Source organism: Lucilia cuprina, chromosome 3 (genome assembly GCF_022045245.1).
Source record: "Lucilia cuprina isolate Lc7/37 chromosome 3, ASM2204524v1, whole genome shotgun sequence".
Classification (NCBI taxonomy): domain Eukaryota; kingdom Metazoa; phylum Arthropoda; class Insecta; order Diptera; family Calliphoridae; genus Lucilia; species Lucilia cuprina.
Window position 1 is genome coordinate 56,274,974 of NC_060951.1, and position 20,747 is coordinate 56,295,720.

Consider the following 20,747-nt stretch of genomic DNA (forward strand, 5'->3'; position numbering starts at 1 on the left):
ATTCTGTTAACTGATTAACAGCGCTCTGTTAGCTGCAAAATGAGCACTGTTAACAAATCTGGTTTGTGTCTTTGCTAGTTAAATTCGAATTTAACTTCACACACACCCGTGATCATCTATCTGTCTGTTGAGTGAGAGAGGGAGAACAATTTATAAAGCTTAAAAATGTCCTGCAAGATCATATGTGAGCCGATTAAACTATAATCCTTTTATGTGTGTTCTAATAGAGAGATTTAAATTTATAAATTATATAAGAGCCATGAAAGAAATTTATAGAGCTTAAAGTTAAAAATGATCGACAAGATCCATGATCATCGTAGAAAGACACATTTATAGAGATTCAGCTTGAAAAATTACTTACAAGATCATATAAATTCCGACTAAGCCATGATCTTCTAACTGTCTGAGATAGAAAAAATTTATAGATTATATAAGAGCCATGATCATCTGACTTTCTGTTCTCATAGAGAGACACATTTACAGAGCTTAAACTTAAAAATTACCTACAAGATCATATAAATGCCAATTAATCCATGATCCTCTGTCTGTTCTAATAGAGAGAGAGATTGAAATTTATAGATTAAATAAGATCCATGATCATATGTCTGTTCTAATAGAATTTTATAGAACTTAAACTTTAAAATTTAACATTTAAGATCATATAATAGCCGTCCAAGTCATAATTCTCTGTCGGCTCTAATATGTACCTACTAGAACATATTAGAGCCGACTAAACCATAATCCTCAGTTTTATATTTGCATGCCCATCAGAATTAATCTCATTAAGGCACGATCTACAACCTACATCGGCAGAGAGTAAACAAAAATTCTCTCACTGGTTTTATCGTTTTTTTTATACATATGTATGCATACATGCATGTGAAATTGTGACTGCAAGAAAACACTTTGCCTATCAGTGATCTACAAAATGATAAACGTGATAAAATGGGAGAAGGCTAAACAAGAGAGCTTATAATTTCACTCACCAAGCTAAATATACAGATGCACAATATCTGATTAAAAAGAGGAAACATGAAGAATGAGAGCGTTCTATAGAGATCTTTTATGAGTTTATAGATAATTTTTAAATTTAACTTTGTAAGTAATAAGTTGGAGGACATTGAAACATGATATAAAAACATTACTGATTTATTTTATAGAAAATCTGGTGTATAAGAGATTTATTCTATAAAAAACTTCTTTTATCGAAAATAAACTAAACAAATAGTTTCATTACTATGTAAGAGGTTAAAATACTATAAGTGACTTACATAATGACATAAATAAGATGATGTCATTGGTATTAAGTACATACCACAAACGCTTACAAGTAATCAGAAAAAGTAATAAATGTTAATGGATTAAAAAATCGTTTACAACATCAATAGCTTCATTTAAGGAACACATTATTAGTAAGTCCTTATTAGATTATTTCTATGTAATCTAAACGGTAAGTAAAAATGTTTGAATCATTATTAATAGGTAAATGTTTACAGTTGAATATCTTTACCAAGTATTTGTTGGGTAGTTGTAACTTTAAAATCGGACATTATAAAACCTAGTGGCTATTGTAGATGATCTTGCATTGTAGGGCATCATATATTCATTAATACCCCAACAAAATTTTTTTCTTGCTTTTGTTATGAATTTAAAAAAAAAAATAGACATCCAAAAGAACAAAAAAATATTCTTGACCTACAAAATAAATATCATATTGACCATCATTTGAAAAAGCCATGAGTCATTTGCCAGAAAATTATTTATTTTCATTTGCACTTTCTTTCAAATTAAATTAATTACGAAGCAATAAGAATGCTAAAAGTCTTAACAAAACAAACCACAACAACAACAAACTTCTATTAAAGCAATAAAAAATTGCTAAATAATTAGCCAATTTACTAAGCCTTTTAAGGTAAACATTGTTGAAAACACATACATATAAGTAAACAAAAAAAAAAAAACACAAACACAAAAATACATCAATCAATTTCATAATTGGCGCCACTTACGTACGCAATTGCACAAATGTGCTAATTTGCATGGGATTTAGTACGATTTTTTTTCACTTTGATATTTTGCAAAAATCTGATTTAGAAATATAATTTTTCTAGTTAAGCAAACTAAGGAATAAAATTACTTGATTTTTTTTTTTCAAATTACATTAAGTAGACACAACTGAAAAAAAAGTTATTATTTTCTAAAATTTTTATTATAATAAAATCAAACATCAAACAGAGTCATCATATTGTTGATGATAATGTTGATGACGACAAAGTTTTTTTTTTTTGTTTTCTTTATGGAATAATATAAATTATACAATTTCGCAAGGGGGTGAGGAGTGAGGAAATGTTGCTGTTTGTTTTGTGTATAAAATGAATTTAAATTAAATTGATGTTGTTGTGTGCTTTAAAATAAATTTCAAAACAAGTAGCAAGTAAAAAAATAAATAAAAAAGGTTGAAATTTGTTAAATCGTTGTCATAGTAAATAAGAATTTATAAATAAATTGAAATCTTAAAGATTTATTTTATTGAGTTAGAGAGAAAGGAAAAAAAAAAGATTTTATTTTGTATGAAAATTACTTTGATTATGGGATTATTAGGAAAACTTATTTATATGTTTAAGCATACTGTGACTTCAAATAGCTGGTGTGGGGGAGATACTTGCTTGTAAGTATTTTTATACTTTTCCAATTAATTAGTTAGAAATTAATTTTCATTACTTCTATGTTAAGAAATTAAATTTTTATGAATTTTTTTTTGAGAACAATTTGATGTATAACAGTTAAAACACTATAAAAATATATCTGAATCAACGTTTTTTCATATACAAATATGTGTATAACAGTTATTTTTTCAACATTTTTAAAATTTAATTTTTGTTTTTTAAGAATTTAGTATAACAGTTTTCTATAGAAAATTTCTTATAGAAAATATAGAGTATAAAAGTTTTTTTTATAAAAACATTTTTTTTAGTGAAAAGAAATATTTGGGTATAACAGTTTTTATCGGTAAATTTTTTTGTAAAACATATATTTCTATAGAAAAAAATTGTATATGGCAGTATCTTCTATAGCAAAATTTATTAGTAAAATTTTTTTCTTAAGAAAAATATTTGCTTTAATAGTTTTTTTTCTATAGAAAAATTATGTATAACAGTTTTTACACAAAATAAATTTGTGTATCTATCTATCAACAGGCCTTATAGGGGCCTAGGTGTATTTCTTCGGATTTAATGTATATATGTACATCCTCCTTTCAACCTAACTAACTAAGCAGACAGGCGTCTGGTACTGGTAGGAGTAACATTATGTACCTTTTTAAACAGTGAACATGGAAATAAAATTTAGATCCTATTCGTAACTTATTGAAAAATTACGAATATAAGTTTGGCACTTTTGGGAAATTAGGACGTTTAAGGGGTATTTTTTTAAATTTCAATGTTCTTAATTTATTTATTTTGATAGGGGTAGCGAAGCACTCCGGGTATTAGTTAGGTTTTTCATAAAATAAATTTGAGTATAAAAGTCATGAAAATATTGTGTATAACAGTTACTTCTATAGAAAATTAGTTTAGGTATACAGTTTTCTATAGAAAAATTTCTGAGCAGTTTTTGTATGAAAGTAATTTGAGTATAACAGTTTCTATAGAACCATTTGTGTTTAACCGTTTCTATAGAAATATTTTTTATAATGTTTTTTTTTCTGAAGAAAAAAGTGTATGTAACAGTTTTCTGCGGAAATAATTGTGTATAACAGTTTTTTTCTATGGAAATATTTTAGTATAAATGTTGTTTCTATAGAAACAAATATATATAACTGATTTTTCTATTGAATAACTTATGTTTTTTTCTACAGAAAAATTTTTATAAAACAGTTTTTCTATACAAAAATCTATATATTAAAGTTGTTTCTATAGAAAATTTGTATATAACAGTTTTTTCTACGGAAAAATTAATGTATAAGAGTTTTTTCTACAGAAAAATTCTGTGTATAGCAGTTTTTTCTATAGAAAAATTTGTTTATAACAGTTTTTTATATAGAAAAATTTGTGTATAACAGTTTTTTCCATAGAAAAAATTGTGCATAACAGTTTTTTCTATAAAAAAATTATGAACAACATTTTTTATAGAACAATTTATGTATAACAGTTTTTCTATGAAAATCTTTCTGTTTAACAGTTTTTCTATAGAAAAATTAAGTATAACAGTTGTTTCCCTAGAAAAAATTGTGTAAAACAGTTAATTCTTTAGAAAAAATTGTGTATTTGTTTGTGTGAAAACAGTTTTCTACATAAATAATTTTTGTGAGAAACATTTTTTTTTAAATTTTTAAGGTAAAAAATTTTGTGTATAACAGTTTTACCAATAGAACAAATATTTTTAGAACAATTTCTTCAATTAAAAAAAAAATTGTCGTATAACAATTTTTCTACAAATAAGTGTGATTATAAAATTTCTTTTAAGAGACTTTATTACTAAAAACTTTTTGTATAACAGTTTTTCCTATATACAAATATCTTTAAAGATTTCACAAACTAAAGCTCTTTTTCTCATATTGAAAAAATCACAAAAAGCTTATTAAAGACATTTGAGTTTTCTGTTATGTTAATGGTAATAAGTAGTGCTTATTTAACAATCAAAAATGCTGCTTATGTTTAAGCTTTAAGTAATTGTTGTAAAAGTTATTCTTATTAAATAAATTGTTATATTTTTAATTATTATTTTTTTTTTATATTACAATTTGCAAAGTCAAAACGATAAGTATGTTTATTTAAAAAGTTTTGTGGTAAACTTTTGATTACAAAGAGTATTTTATTATTAAATATATGAGTTGTTTATTGTTTTGCTGTGGCTTCTTTCTGTTGTTGTTTCTATAGAATTTCTTGTTAAGAATAATTACATTTATGTATGTGTAAATGTCACATTTGTCAAGATTTCAACATGCTGTCATTTCCATTACAATTGGTTTTGAATTTTGATAATTATAATGTATGTATGTATAAAAGTAAAGAAAGTGCAGAAAAAGAAAAGTTTCAACTAAGTTAAAATACTAAAAGTTGTTGTTAGAAGAAATCCTATGAGATGGAAAAGATTCAAGCTAGAAATATATAAAATTTTCATATGAAAAGAAAATAATCTTGATTTCCTACTAATTACCATTACTGGTAATGTACTAAGTAAGTAGAAATTTTAATTCTACATTATTGAAAGCTAAAAAGTAATAAAGAAAGTAATATATAACAAATTTATTCATATATCGTTACAACAGTTCATTTGTTTAGAAATCCATTAATAATATCTTCATTGACCCCTAACAACCGCTATTAAAGACATTTCTTTTTCACCTCTATATAATGTCAAAATTATTTTTATAGCTACATAATACTATTTATACTTTTTTTTATTTATTATCCACATTTATTATTTCTAATTCTATTTCAATTTCAAATATTGCTTAAACATTTGCCCAGACACTTTAGCAAAACTTTGTTTTTTACAAGTTTCCTTTAGAAATTTCTAACATACATACAACTTGTGGCAACTTGTCGTCATAAGTCTAAGTCTTTTGGTAACTTGTCACACATATATATGTAACCAACACAAACAGATAGAGATTCATACATACATATACATACGTATGTAAGTATTATTATATACACCGTTAAAACTTGCTAAAAATTGTTGTTTGTTTTTCGTGCGTAATTAATAAATTTATGTCAATTTATGTATGTTTAACTAAAAAAGCAACAACAAAAACAACATCACAAGTAATAAAAGCAATAAGTCTAAGAAAAATGTGTATAAATGAAGAAAAACAAGTTTTTCCATTTATGAAAACTTATGTTGAAATAAATGCAAAGTTTTGTTACTTTAACAACACGATCAAAAAACAACTAAAACTAAAAGTTTTTTTTTCTGAATACTTTGCGCGCTTCAAATGATTTATGGTAATAGGTATGTAAGTTGTTGGTGTTTTTAGTTTTTTTTTTTTTTGACATTAGGTTGATATAGTATGTTGTGGGTCTGTCAGTCTGTTTGTCTACATATATTTTATTATATTTATTAATGTGCGTATAAGTATTTTCATTGGAGTATAATAATTTTTTTCAAAACTTTTAGTGGTTTATTTTAAATTTCTAAAACCTTTTTTGTTGTAAACTGCTACTTATGAGTTTTATGATTTTAGAAGCAGAGTTTTGTAACTACTTTTGGTGTTTTAAATAGTATAACAGTTTTCATTTATAAGTTGTTAAGTAGTAAATTTTTTTATAAATTGTTGCCAGCAATTAGAAAAATAAATTAGAAAAAACAAAATTTCAAAAGAAATGAAGAAGAAATAAAATTTACTACATGGAAGTACTGAAAAAGACATGAAAAAGTGATGCTTTTAACAAAGGCTTGTCATAGAAGGGAGGGCCTTTTTATTTAATTCCAAATTCACTACTTCCGAATTCATGCTTACGAAGTAATTCTCATGCTATTTTTTGAAGTTATTCGAAAGTGAAATTGTATTATTATAGAATACAACTAATTTGACTTAATGACTTCTTTGGAAGTCATTAAGCATTATTACATGCTTCCATAGAAGTTAAAAGTTAAAATCACTAATTGCTACTTTTGAACTAGTGATAAATGTTATTCTTTTGGAAGTACTTCGCTTTATTTTTGCTGGGAAGTTCATAACAGTTTTTTTCTATAGAAAATTTGATGATTAACATTTTTTCCTAAAAAATGTGTATAAAAGTTTTATAATAGTTTTTTTATAGAAAATTCTAAGATTAACCCTTTTCCGAGATTTTTTTTTTTTTTTTGGATAGAAGAATTTCGTTTTAAGATGTTTTTTTTTTATGAAAAAACTGAATATAGGAAATTTTTTATTCTATAATATAATTATCCAGTTAGTTAGTTTGAAAGTGGATGTTTATACATCAAATCAGAAGAAATACACCTAGACCTCTATCGGGCCTGTTGTGCGCTCCTTAACCAGTGTCTCAAGTGGGAATCGAACCCACCACCTCCAGTCTACCAGCTTTTACCCAGTTTTTGCTGGAAGTTTTCTTTTTTGGGAAAAATATTGTGTAAAGCACTTCTGGGAAAAACACTTCTTCTTAGAGAAAATTTTATACAAAACATTTTTTTTAAAGAAAATGTTATGTATAACAGATTTTCTAGCTTAAAATATGTACATATATCAAAGTTTTAATAAAGAAAAATTTGTATTTAACAGTTTTTCTTTAGGAAAATATTCACAGAACTGTTCGTTCTATTGAAAAATGTGTGTATAACAGTTTTATCTGCAGCTAAACTTTTTCCTATTAATTTTTTATAACAGTTTTTTTGAGAGAAAAAAAATATTGGAAAACATTTTCTATAGCAGTTTTCTTAGAGAAAAAAATCTGAACACCAGTGCTTTTAAAGAAAAGTTTATGTATAACAGTTTTTTTTAGGGAAAACAGTTGTATAACAGTTTTTCACAGAAAAATTAGTTTACAAAGGTTTTTCTTAGTGAAAAATTATGAATAACATTTATTTTATATAAACGTTTGAGTATAACAGTTTTTCTATAGAAAAATAGGTGTTTTTATAGCTTTTTTTGCATATAACAGTTTTTAGAAAAAAATGTTTATAGCACATTTACTTGGAGAAAAGCTTATGCATAAGTTTTTATTAGAGAAAAATTTATTAAACATTTAAATTTAACAGTTGATATTGGAAAAATTAGTAAAACAGTTTTCTTAAAGATAAAATTCTAAACAATAGTTTTTATTAGAGAAAAAATAGTTTTTTTTAGAGAAAAGTTTATGCATAATAGTTTTTATTGAAGAACGAATTTTAATTTTTTTACGACAAAAATTAGTTAATAATAGTTTTTCTTAGAGAAAAATAAGTAATAACATAATTTTATATATAACAGTTTTTCTATAGATGTTTATTTTAGATTTTCTATTGAAAAAACAAATGCGTATAACAGTTTTTTTAAGGTTTTTTCAGATTTGTTTATACCCTACACCACTATAGTGGGTAGGGTATTATACGTTTGTGCTGATGTTTGTAACATACAAAAATATTGGTCCAATACCCACCTTAAAGTATACCGATCGATTCAGAATCATTTTTTGAGTCGATTAAGACATGTCCGTCCGACATGTCCATGTAAACCTTGTGCGCAAGGTACAGGCCGCAATTTTCAAGATAATTTGATGAAATTTGGACCAAGCATATTTTTTGGCAAAGGGACGAAGCCTATTGAAAATGGTTGAAATCGGTCCATTATTTCACCTAGCCCCCATACAACCGTACCTCCCGATATGAACTTTTTATGCCATAATTACGTCAAATATTCTGCTATCTCTTTAAAAATTGGCACAAATAAGTTTTATATAAGTATAAATGACACTGCAGATTTTCGTAAGGATCGGCCTATATTTGACCCTAGCCCCCATACAAAACCCCCTTCAAAAAATGACTTAAACGTCTAAAATTGACTTGTAACCATTTGTATCACAATGAAACTCAACAAAACTAACTGTTATTTAGAAATATATCCTTTTCTCAAATTAACCGAGGATCGGTCCATATTTGACCTATATAAAGCCTCATTTAGAAATTTTAGTTTTTTTATCAATAAATTGCTTAAATATTTTGGAATTATTGGTAATATTCAACATAAAACTTTCTTTATAAAAAATAAAAATTTTATAAAAAGTAAAAATTTTAAAAATATACTCATGGTGTAGGGTATTATATGATCGGCCATGCCCGACTATACTTTCCTACTTGTTTAGAAAAAAGTTTGTGCATAACTGTTTTTCTTTAAACAATTTGTGTATAAAAGTTTTTATTGTATAAAGGTTTTTCTTTTATACAATAAAACTGTATAACAGTTTTCTTTTCTTTTAAATTAAATAGTAAACTTTAAACAACTGCTTGTTTTTAATAAAAAATTCAATGAAATCTTAATTTTAAAATATTTAAGAAAAAAATTTTCAACATACCACATTTGAACTGCTGACGTTTACAAGGATTTAAACAATCCGTTAAAATTTATTAAATATCGTTATTAATTGTGTTGTTTGTTGTTGAATAAAGTTGAATTTTCTCTAAATTTAATTTTTTTTCTAAGATTTTTTTAATTTAATTTTTTTTTTATTATTTTTAGTTGAAAAAGCATTAGTAAATGGTGACACCGTTATACACAGAGAAAAATAATTTGTTCGAGTATTGAGGGGGTAGTGAGTGTATACATTTTTATACACATGACTACATTTTGTTGGGTGTTTTTGTTTTCTTCTTGTTATTGTGAAAAAAGATTTTGAAAAAAGTTTTTATTTATTTTTTTATTATTTAAATGAATTAATAGCAAGATATTTTCATTGGAGTATTGTTGTTGCTGTTGCTGTTGCTGTTGTTATACACTTTTTGCTTTAATATTTTTATTATTATAATATTTATGTATTTGTATGTTTTTCATCATTTTTTTCCTATTTATATTTTTTTATTTTTTTTTTTTAATTCTACTTAAGTATTAAATGAAAATTCAATTTAATTTGATTTGATTTGCGTTTACGTTTTACGTATGAATGCACAAATTATGGTGGATTCTTTATACTGTTTGTTTGTTTGTTGTTCTTGTTGTGAGAAAATTGATGGGAGTTGGGTTTTCAGAAACACTCATTCCTAGGAGCGCTCTGCAAGGGGCATACAAGCTTTAAAGAGGGTTTTCAACTAAGTTTGTAGTTGTTGTTGCTGCTTGTACTTGTTTTTTTTTTTTTAATATGTATATATTTTTCTATGTTTCTTTAGAAGAGGATATTAAAAAAAGGTGTAAGAGAAAAAAAAACAGATTTTAGAAAAAAGCGAATGGTTTTTATTTCTTTTGTTGTTGTTAAAGCGTAAAGCGAAAGTATAGATGTTGCTACATGTTGGAGCTGATGTTTTACATAAAAATGATGGAAAAGGAAAAAAATAAAATAAATAAAATGAGGACGATCAGGAGGGGGTGAAAAGGTGTCTTTGCAGGTTGTTGAGGAAAAAAAAGGACTTGGTTTTTAGTTGTTGTTGTTGTTGGTGTGTTGTGTAGGTTAGAAAGATGGATGAATGGTTGGTTTGGTTTGATTTGATGGCTGTATTTGGGTTGCCTTGTATGTAGTTGTTGGTTGTTGTACTATGTTGTGTTTATTATATTTTTTTTTTAATTTTATGTTTGTTGTTATTGCTTTTGATGCTGTCAAGGGTGTTAGAAGATTAGATGTTAGATCTTATTTTGTATTATATTTTCTTTCTTTTATTTTTGTTGGCTTTCTGTTTATGTTTTTTTTCATGTTCATTCAAACATAAGACAGTGGAATCAATGAGCATGATTATTAGGAAAAAGAAAAGTAATTATATTTTATATCGGTAACTTGACAAGGTGAAATACACATGTTTAAGGGAACGTCATGATTAAAATATAAAGAAACGTTTTATTAAATTTTAAAAAAGGATATAGAAAGTGTCCCTTCTAAAGAAACAATTGTGTATAACAGTTCTTTGTAACCAGTTTTTTGTAAAAGAACAGTTTTTTTCTATAGATCAAATGGTGTATAAAAGTTTTTCTGTAGAAAAATAAGAGTATTACAGTTTTATTTACAGAAAAAATTCTTTAAATTAGTTTTTCAAAAGATAAATAAATTGTATGATTTTATCTATAGATAAATTTGTGTATAACAGTTTTTTCTATGGAAAAAATTGTGTATAACAGTTTTTTTTTAAAGAAAAATATGTGTATAACAATTGTACCAACAGACAAATTTGTGTATAACAATTTTATCTACACACAAAATTCTTTAAAGAATCTTTTCTAAAGAAAAATAAATTATAAGATTTTATCTATAGATAAATTTGAGTATAACAGTTTATTCTATAGAAAAAATTATGTATAACAGTTTTTATAGAAAAATAGGTATATAACAATTTTATCTACCGACATATTTGTGTAAAACAATTTAATCTACAGACAAAATTTTTTATAACAGTTTTTCTATTGATAAATAAATTTTAAGATTTCATTTTTGTTTTTTACATTAAAAACTTATATATAACAGTTGTTTCTATAGAAAAATTTGTGTATAACAGTTTTTGTATAGTATATAACAATTTTATCTACAGACAAATTTGTGTATAACAATTTTATCTACAAACAAAATTATTTATAACAGTTTTTTATTGATAAATAAATTTTTAGATTTTATCTATAGATAAATTTATGTATAACAGTTTTTTTTCCTATAGAATTATTTGTGTATAACAGTTTTTCTATAGAAATATAAGTATATAACAATATTTATTTATGTATAACAGTTTTTCTATAGATAAATTAATTTTAAGATTTTATCTCTAGATAAATTTGTGTATAACAGTTTTTTACTATAGAAAAATTTGTGTATAACAGTTTTTTAAAAAAAGAATTTTTGTATAACAGTTTTTCTTAACAACAAGTTTTTATTATAGAAAAATGTGTGTGTAATCCCTTTTTTACAGAAAAAAATAGTGTATGACAGTTTTCTGAAAATTATATATATATTTGTATAACAGTTCTTTCTATAGAAACATTTCTAATACAATTTTCCCTATAGCGCAATATGAGTGCAAATGTTTTTTTGTACAGAAAACTTTGCATATAACAGTGTTTTAAGTAGAAAAATCTATGTATAACAGTTTTTCTAAAGAAAAATTTTATTTTCGTTTAAGAAAATTTTGTGTATAACAGAGTTTTTTTTCCTGAGAATATAATTCTTTAATATTCTTTTTAATATTTATTTTATTATTGTAAGTTGGCTGACCTTTGACCTCAATAATAGTTAATTTGAGAAATTTTTAAAGAATTACAATTTACACTGTAGAACCCACTGTGCTTACAAAAATCAAATTATCTCAACAAATATCGTATATTATTTGAACTTTTTGTTTTCTTTTAGCCCACTGTGCACTTTTCATGACCGATAAAAGTAGCATTTTCAAAGAGCAGTAGCATTAAACTAATTTATGTTGGAGAAATGGACCAATGTGCAGCAAGAAAACACACGGCATAGAATTTTTTTTTTTTTGTTAATTTTTCTTCACAACAAATAAACAAACAAACAATAATAATATAAATTTCCAAAAATTCACTTGCGAAGTAAAAAAAAAAGAACTACAATTTCATGTGCAAGAAGATTTTCTTGACATTTTTTAGGTGGAATGGTTAAGATTGTTTTTCTTTTTTTTTTGCACTTTTGTTGTTTGGGTGTTTTTCTTTTGTTTTTTTTTAAGGTTTTTCTTTTTTTATATTAATCACACAAACATTGAATTGTTTGTGGATTCTTATATAGTTTTCGTTATTTTTGCTTTAAATGTCGCCGTTTTTATTTAGTATTTATTTTTTCTTCGATATTTTTTGCAAGTACAACAAACACTATTTGTAGATATATTTCATTTTTTTGTATACAACACTGTTGCTATTTTAATTATTGCTTTAATTTTTTTTTTTTTTTTTGCAAAATTTTGATTAAAATTTTCTTTTAAGAATTTCTACCATTTCCCGGATAGATTTTGGTATAATTTTTTGATTTTTCAATAGCTGCTATTGGAAATTATTGAATTTTTTAGAAATTATTATTTAATCACTTAAAATTTGTAGATAGTTTTATTAAAGACGTGCAGCAAAGTAGAAAAACGTCGAAAAATCACGAACCGCACGAAGTTATGAAAACATACAACACGATGAAGACGAAACAACCACGGGCAGGCAGAAAAAAGCAAAGAAAAAAAATATAGAAAAAAAAAATAAAATAAAAGCAACACTAATATAAATGAAACCGATGATAATATATACATACATACAAATAGATATGTATATATAAACGAATGTATAGCTTTTTTTTTGTATAGAAAAGTGGAGAGTATAAACAACAATGTTATATATACAGCGTTGTTGTCAAAGATAAGAGCTGAGGGAAAGCTAAATTATTAAAGAAAAACAACAAAATATATACAGAGCAGCAAACACATTTTGTGTTTCTTTTTTTTATCGTAAATGTTTTTCACACAGCAAAAATTATTATAGATGGGTATCAAAGCTTCAAATCAAAGCAAAATAAACAAAAACAACAACAGAATTACAGTGAGGAGAGTGAGAACTTTATATTGGGGATAACTCTCTGTGCTCTCCATTCGCCAAAAAGAAGAAAAAGAGTCAAAAACAATTGTAACAACAGCAATACATTTTAGCATAACATTAAACTTAAAGTACTCAGCAATGTAAACAAAAACAAATAACACAAATACTCTCTGAGAGTAAAACCCCCCCTCCGAAAAGCAAGAAAATGTTAGTGAGTGAGTGGGTTAAGAAAAATCAAAGGGAGCTCAATAATAATTATATATTTTCCATATTTGTTTATTGCAAAAAAAAAAAAACTAAGCTAAGCCTCAAACAGTTGGGGGCTCTCTTATCATTCTATAAAGAACGTGAGCGGTAGCATGAGAGTAAACAATTAGATAGACTTAAAGTGCGCATAATCAAGTACCCATAAAAAAATTACACGGTGCAATAAAATCAAAGAAAACAAAGTAGCACAACAACAAAAACAACAATAAAACTAACATCTTTCAACAAAAACAACCCAAAAATTATTGTTGTTGTAGGTATGTTTTTAGGATTTTTCTTTTCCTATAATATTCTTGGTGTTCTCATAAATAGATACATACAAATCTTGTGATAAATGTCAACATTATACAAAAACACTACTTTTTTTCTTTTTGACATTTTCTGCAATTTCCACGCAAATTCCTATACACAACAAAATACACAAAAAATCAACCCCATTTCGTTTTTGGCAACATAAACTGTCAAATGCAAAATAAGAAACACAAAAAATTATATGTAAAGCTTTAAAAAAAAAAAATCTGTCAAAAATTTTATGTGCAAGTTTTACTTGTACTTGTCAAATTTTTTGACATTTGTTATACAAAATGAGATGGATGCTGCTGCTGTGTGGCCTTCTTCCCCTAAAGACACATTTTCCAGAAATGTTATGTTTTATTAAGGATTTTTTTTGTTTGTGTTGTTTTTATGATTGAGGTAAATTGTATATAAAATTTCTCTACATAAATTTAATTTAGTGTATGTAGTGAAGAAAAAAAAAGTTTCATAATTTCTTGTTAGTTTTGACAGCTGTCAAAAATTTTAGAGAATTTATAAATTTTATTCTTAAAATTAAAGTTTTAAAGTGAAATACTTTATTTAAATGATGATTTTTAGTTTTTTAATTTTATTTTAAATGTTTATGGTTTAAAAACCCAATAAAACCTTAAATAACCAGGTAATAGGTTAAAATGCTACTAAAACTTACACAAGTTTATTTGACGTCAAAAGATCAAGTGGTCAGAAATTTGAGCAAAATAATAAAAACATGTTTTTAATTTTTTTCAAATCTTATCAGAAGTAGTATTTTAAGCAATTATGTGTTAAATATTTTATACAGATAAGAGATCAGTTAAAGCATTTGGATTTAAAACTATTAATACTACAAACAAATCCTTACAATTTTTATTAATGAAAGTTTAGAAATAAACTGAAGTAAGACATCGCTTAAGATTTTAGGTTTTTTAAACCAATGAAGGGTAGGTTAAAGCTTTACAGGAATCTATTCTTTTTGTCATTCGAAAATAAAAGCTGGTATTGCTGACATCTGGAAGGAATAAATTTGACTCTATGAGAAACTGTTTTTAAGTAGACATATGTATTATAACCATAACTTTGGTCACTCCTTATCAAAAGTCCACTCAATGAGGTTGCAAAACGCATAGATTGTTTATAAATTTGGTCATATCATACGTATACATTAGGATAGTGGACCTGTCCACTATATCTGCTAGTTTGAATCCCTGCACTTAGATATTAAGTATTAAAGCAGTTGAGCGAGATTCGCCAGCTACAGACTCGTTAGCGCCACAGTTAAGGGTCGAACTTAAATCATAATTTGGAGTATTAGTATACAGATCTTGAGCCAATAGTTCGGTAGCCGAAGCTGAAGAGGTTGAGGCGTCGGTTAGATTGACGGTAACGGATACTAAGTACTCTAGCAATGAGCCGGCAGTTGAGCGAGATCTGCTTGAATATTCAAAGCAGTGATAACCAAAGTGATATCCAAAGCAATTCAATTGGGGTCTTTTAAAATAAATGGTAAACATTCGATCAAGGTTGAATGTAGTAATAACTGGCTAAGCAGTTGAGTGGGATCTGTTTTAAATATCGAAAGCAATTCTATTTTAAGGGCCTACGTTGGCAACTTAAAAATATATCCATACTTCTTGAGTGATGTGTCAATCAACTTAATGACCTACTGATATACATGTATCATGGCTACTGACTGTATTTAATTATAAACACTCTTTGACCTTCACGTTCTGATTTTGGTCATGATTTTTATCACAGAATCAATGAAAACTTATACTTAAGAGTCTGAAGTTAAGACTCTTAGGTACCTATCCCATTCTACCTATACATTATAAAATTAGATTCCAATGTACCAACTAAATATGACGATAAAGGAAAACCCTTTTAAGCATTTTTTTGCGGATCCAAATAAACTACTATTAAGTCTAGTAGGAGCAATTACAAGATATTATCCTCATCAACCCGCAAATTATAACCAGTAAAGTTAAGATTATTTGAAAAGATATCCAATAGGTTCTTATTTGCGATATTGAATAGTTTGGCTTTGGCTTTTGGGGCTTTGTGTTGTCATAAGAAGTTAGATCAAGAGTTCTATGTATGATCAGTATGGTTTCTCTTAGGTCAACCAAGTTTCTTGCTTGGACAAATTCCGATTCGACCCACGATTCTCATCTTTCTCTGGCGTATACTTGTGGGATACCAAAGAATGGTTCGTGGCCGTTAATTAGGAAAATACTAGAACACTCAAAGGTTACAAATACATACGTTAAGAATTAGTAAAGTATTTCAATTTATCTAGCAAGTTATAGTTTCTTACAGTTTCTTACAGTTTAAACAGGTATAAAATTTTGTTTTAGAATTTCTAAATATTTTCAAAAGCAGATTACCAATGTTCTTAATATTAGCATTGAAAAGTGCTTAACTTTCATATTTTTAAAATATAAAATAAATCTAAAAACTTTTAAAAAGTTTCCAATTCAATTGATAAAATATTTACTAAACGATTAAGAAAAAAACCCAGACCTGCCTTAAAATATTTTTTTAGCAAAACAACAATTCTCTTACCCGGTCGCCACCACTCCAACTCATAAAATACAAATGTCATTAATATGCAAAAAATAAAATAATAAGGAGAAGTTTTAAAAATAGAGAAAGAGAGATAGAACGAGTTCGAGAGTAAATGATAAAAGAAAGTACAACAGGATTTACCGTTATATTTAAAACATAGACCAAAATAACTAAAAGTTAATGCACTTTTTTACGCATGTTGTTGTTATTATAGTAATTGTTGTTAGTGTAAAAAAATGTAGAGTAAAACAAAAATATAATTGCAAAAACAAATTTTATTATTTTTGAGGGAATTAATACACAAAGGGAGGTAAAATAAGAGTCTTAAAAAGAGAGTCGTCATACTGACATTTCGGTTGATATTGTTGTTTACTTTAGTTTGCTTTTTTGTTGTATATAAACGAGGCAGACGCAAAAAGAAGAGATAAAATATCAGAAAAAAAACCAAAAAATAATACTTATTTTTAACTCTCTGATAATAATACGTACATGTATACAACGAACTTATTGTCGTCAAAATTAATATTATTATTTATTTTTGTTTTTTATTATTGTTGTTGTTGTATTTTTGTGAAACAATGTTCTGCCTAATTAAATTTTGTTGTTTATATATAGGTATATAGACACACTCGAATATGTATTTTTATGATTATAATTATATCTAGGGTACATACATACTACATACTCGCTTACTTAATGAACAAATATTGGTAATAGAAAAACTGGGCACATTTTGCAATTCGAGGTGAATTTCAGTTCAGAATTTTTTTTATTGTATCGAAAGAAACAACATGTTTAAATATTGACTTACCTTGTGGGTGAATTACGAAAATTATAACAACAACAGCAAAATGAACAAACCATATACACTAGAAAATTAACACCACCACCACCACACCACGTCGATTCTTCACCCTCTTCACCGGCAGCAGCTCCAGATTCGCCGGCTACAGACTCGTTAGCGCCACAATTGAGGGTCGAACTTAAATCACAATTTGAAGCGGGTGTTGGAGTCTTAGTATACAAATCCTGGGCCAATAGCTCGGTAGCCGAAGCTGAAGAGGCTGAGGCGTTGGTTAGATTGACGGTAACACCGGCAGCTGCTAATGCGGTTTCTACAATTGAGGCGGCCGACGATTTACGTCTGCCTTTTGAGTGTGGTGAATTTGAGGAGGAGGCCGCCCTTAAGAATTTCGTTAGACGTTTGGTGGTTTTGGTTTTTTTCACTTTTGAATTTTGACTTAAGACATACGAGGGTGGATAGGGTAAAGTGTGTAAAGTTGCATCGGTTTTCAAAGCCGCTGTGCTAGATTTATTATGAGTGTTGGCGGCTAGAGGTGAGTTTTGTAAAGGTTGCGGTAGATTTGTGGGTAATGAATATTTGCGTAGATTAAAGGCGGACTTGGGATATGCAGTTGTAGAGACCGGAGGCGGGGTGGTAGTGTGTGGTTGCAACAAACACAAGGGTGTATTGTCAAAAGTCAATTGTTTGGTTTTCTTTTTCACTTTAGAGGTGGCTTTAAGTAATTGTTTTGATTTGAATTTTTCTTTAGTGTTTGTAGAGGAGTTAAAAGATTTATTGATGGCACTAGAGGCGGTTGTTGTAGTTGTTGTTGTCGTCGTGGTATGATGAAGTTTATGATGTTGTTTCTGTTGTTGTTGTTGCAGTTGTGGTTGTTTTATAATGGAAGTTGTGGGCGTTTGGCTTGAGGGTTTTGGTTTAAGTGATTTTAAGGAAGAATTACTGGAAGATGATGTGGTGGTGCTGGAGGCTAATGATAATCTAGGTTTAATTATTGCAGTTGTTGCTGTTGCGGCTGATGTTGTTGTTGTTTGTTCGGCATTTGCTGTTGTTGTTGTTGCAGCTGCTGTTGTCGTTATTGTAGTGGCCTGCAAAGCCTTTGCCTCCAAAGTTTTTATTTTGGAGGACGCCACCTTAAATGGTGGCGCTTTACTTTTGTTAGTATTTTTATTTTATTATTTTTTTTTTTAATATTTGGGGACTTTCTTGTATATTTTGTTTTAAATTTTGTTTAATTTTACAATTTTTTTCATCAATAAAAGGAGGGTGTGGTATTTTTTTTTTATAAAATTTCTTTAAAAATCACATTTAAGGTTATAATGCTTTTTTTTTTGTAATTTGTTGTTGTGTTGTTATAATTTACCAAAAAAATTTTCTTTGACACTTGCTTTTTTTTGCACTTTTATTTTTAAAACTTTTTTATTTTTCTATAAGAATTTAATTTTAACTTTTTTTTATATAAATTTTGATTTATTTTTTAAGATTTTTTTAATATTTTTAACTTTTTTTATTTTACATAATTCTTGTGCCTTTTTTTAAAAGCCGCGTTGTATGTTATTTGTCATTTTCTTTTTGTAGCTTTTTCTTTTATTTTTGTGTATTTTATTTTTCCGTAATTTTTCTTTTTTTCTGACTTTTATTTCTTTCTTTCTTTTTCTCTTAAATTTCCACCGACCAGCGGTGTTTTTTAACTTTAAAATTTTTATAATTTTTTAACAAATTCACTAAGTTTTTTTCAATTTCTTTCTTTATTTAATAATTCTATGAAAATAAATTTATTTAGTAATTCTCGTAAACTTTCCAACATTTCACACAATTTTATGTTTGTTTGTCACCACCACCATTTTTCCTTTAAAACTCAAAAAACATTTCAAAAAATAATGAGTGACGACGACAAAATGTTTTTTTATTTTTTTTGTATGTTTTGTTAATTCTGTTTTCCTCTGCTTTACAAACATGCACGCATACGCTTATTACAAACCAAACACACAAACAAACAAATACTTGATGGACCCTACAATACACTTTGATTCATTTCATTGTTGTTTTCTTTAAAGGAGGAGAGTAGTATAATGAATAGTAAAGAAAATCATAAGATGATGAAGAATAAGAAGAAGAGGAATCATCAGTGAAAAGGAGATAATAATGTAACAAACTCATTCTCTTTGTAAGACACACTTAATCACACACAAACCTTCTAACACATTCTCTTACACTGTAATAAATTGTTAAAATTTATATACAAATTTGTCGGTAACGTTGACCAGCAGCAGCAGAAATTTAACAAAATATTTTGAAAATTTATTTAAATAAAATTAAGCAAATATCTTTTAAAACTTGAAGATATTTCATTTTTATAATATTTTAATTGTTTTTTTTTCAAATTTCTTTTTGTTTGACAACAAAAAAGTTCAATAAACTTTGTAATTTTTAATGGTTACAATGACTGACCATCACAACAGCTTGACGGGCAAAAAAGTTGTTAATAATATTTTTGATTTATTTTTATAATTTCAACACTTAAACTTTTTACATTTTTTTCTGCTTGTGATAATTGGCTTTATTTTTTATACATATTTTATATTAATTAAACACTTACAAGTGTTGTTTATTATTATTTTTTTTTAAATTTAATACCAGCACTTTAACTTTTTGTTAAAACACTTGTTAAAATTTTTTTTTAATATTTCTATATTCTTTTTTTATTTTTTCAACCGCTAGACTTGATATTTTATTAAAATTGTACAAAAAAAACTAGACCTTTTTCTTTATACGGTTTTTACTACTTGTTAGTTAGTAGTAGAGTAATAGTAGTATGTAGTAGTAGTAGCAGCAGCAGCAGCAATAGTAGTAGTTAGTAGACGACGTGTATAGTAGCAGCTTCTGCTTTGTTAAATACTAAACTAAACGCAAGTATAAAACAAAAACAATAATATTGTCTATCAAATAGGCGAAAAAATACTGAAACAAGCAAAAGTAGAAGAAGAAGAGGAAAAACAGCAACAACAACAATGAACAATGAGAATAATTCCAAACTCATACACTTTTAGCCACCCTCATCTCTTTATTGTGGTGCTGTTGTTGTTTTTGTTACTTCATAATCTTCAATTTGGAGCAAAAAAGCATGTGGAAACAACAATAATAACAACAAAACAATAAACTCAAAACAAGTAAAAATGTTCTCCAAAATATACAATATGCGCGCGCGTTGAAATATTACTTAATAAATAACAACAACAAAAACAGCACTTGCAACAACAACGAAAAAGTAAACACTCCAACCTACACACACTCCCCTTCACTGTTAAGCTGCAGCAACAACAATAGCAACAATAACAGCTGTATTAGTGCAATTTACCTTTAATGCAAATTCTCTATAATGCATTGCCAATGTTGCCTATTTCACGTTTTAACGTCATTTCTAACGTTTTTGATATGTCAATTGAGGGTTTTTGCAGCTAGAGGGAATTTTGGAGATTTCTGCACCTTAAAGTCTATAGTCTAATTAATAGAATAGATTTTAGACTGTAGAGTAGACTATAGACTAGATTGTAGAGTAGACTGTAGACTAGACTATGGACTAGACTATAAACTAGACTATAGACTAGACTATGGACTAGACTATAAACTAGACTATAGACTAGACTATAGACTAGACTATAGACTAGACTATAGACTAGA

At 26.7% G+C, this 20,747-nt stretch overlaps 2 protein-coding genes across 2 annotated transcripts in view; both read right to left on the reverse strand.

Annotated features, from left to right (window-relative positions):
* LOC124418893 (cAMP-specific 3',5'-cyclic phosphodiesterase, isoforms N/G-like) overlaps window positions 1–14,148 on the reverse strand; it is a 73,193-nt gene extending 59,045 nt beyond the window's left edge. Inside the window, exons 1-2 of the mRNA XM_046946729.1 lie at window positions 12,151–14,148; window positions 8,997–9,482 (exon numbers count right to left, since the gene is read on the reverse strand). The gene's annotated coding sequence lies outside the window, so the exon portion shown is untranslated. The remainder of the gene's footprint in view (window positions 1–8,996; window positions 9,483–12,150) is intronic.
* A 762-nt stretch (window positions 14,149–14,910) lies between these two features.
* Window positions 14,911–20,747, reverse strand: part of LOC124419009 (mucin-5AC-like) — a 23,518-nt gene continuing 17,681 nt past the window's right edge. The window contains exons 2-3 of the mRNA XM_046947114.1: window positions 17,076–18,036; window positions 14,911–15,127 (exon numbers count right to left, since the gene is read on the reverse strand). Of these exons, the coding sequence (XP_046803070.1) occupies window positions 14,911–15,127; window positions 17,076–18,036 (1,178 nt within the window). The remainder of the gene's footprint in view (window positions 15,128–17,075; window positions 18,037–20,747) is intronic.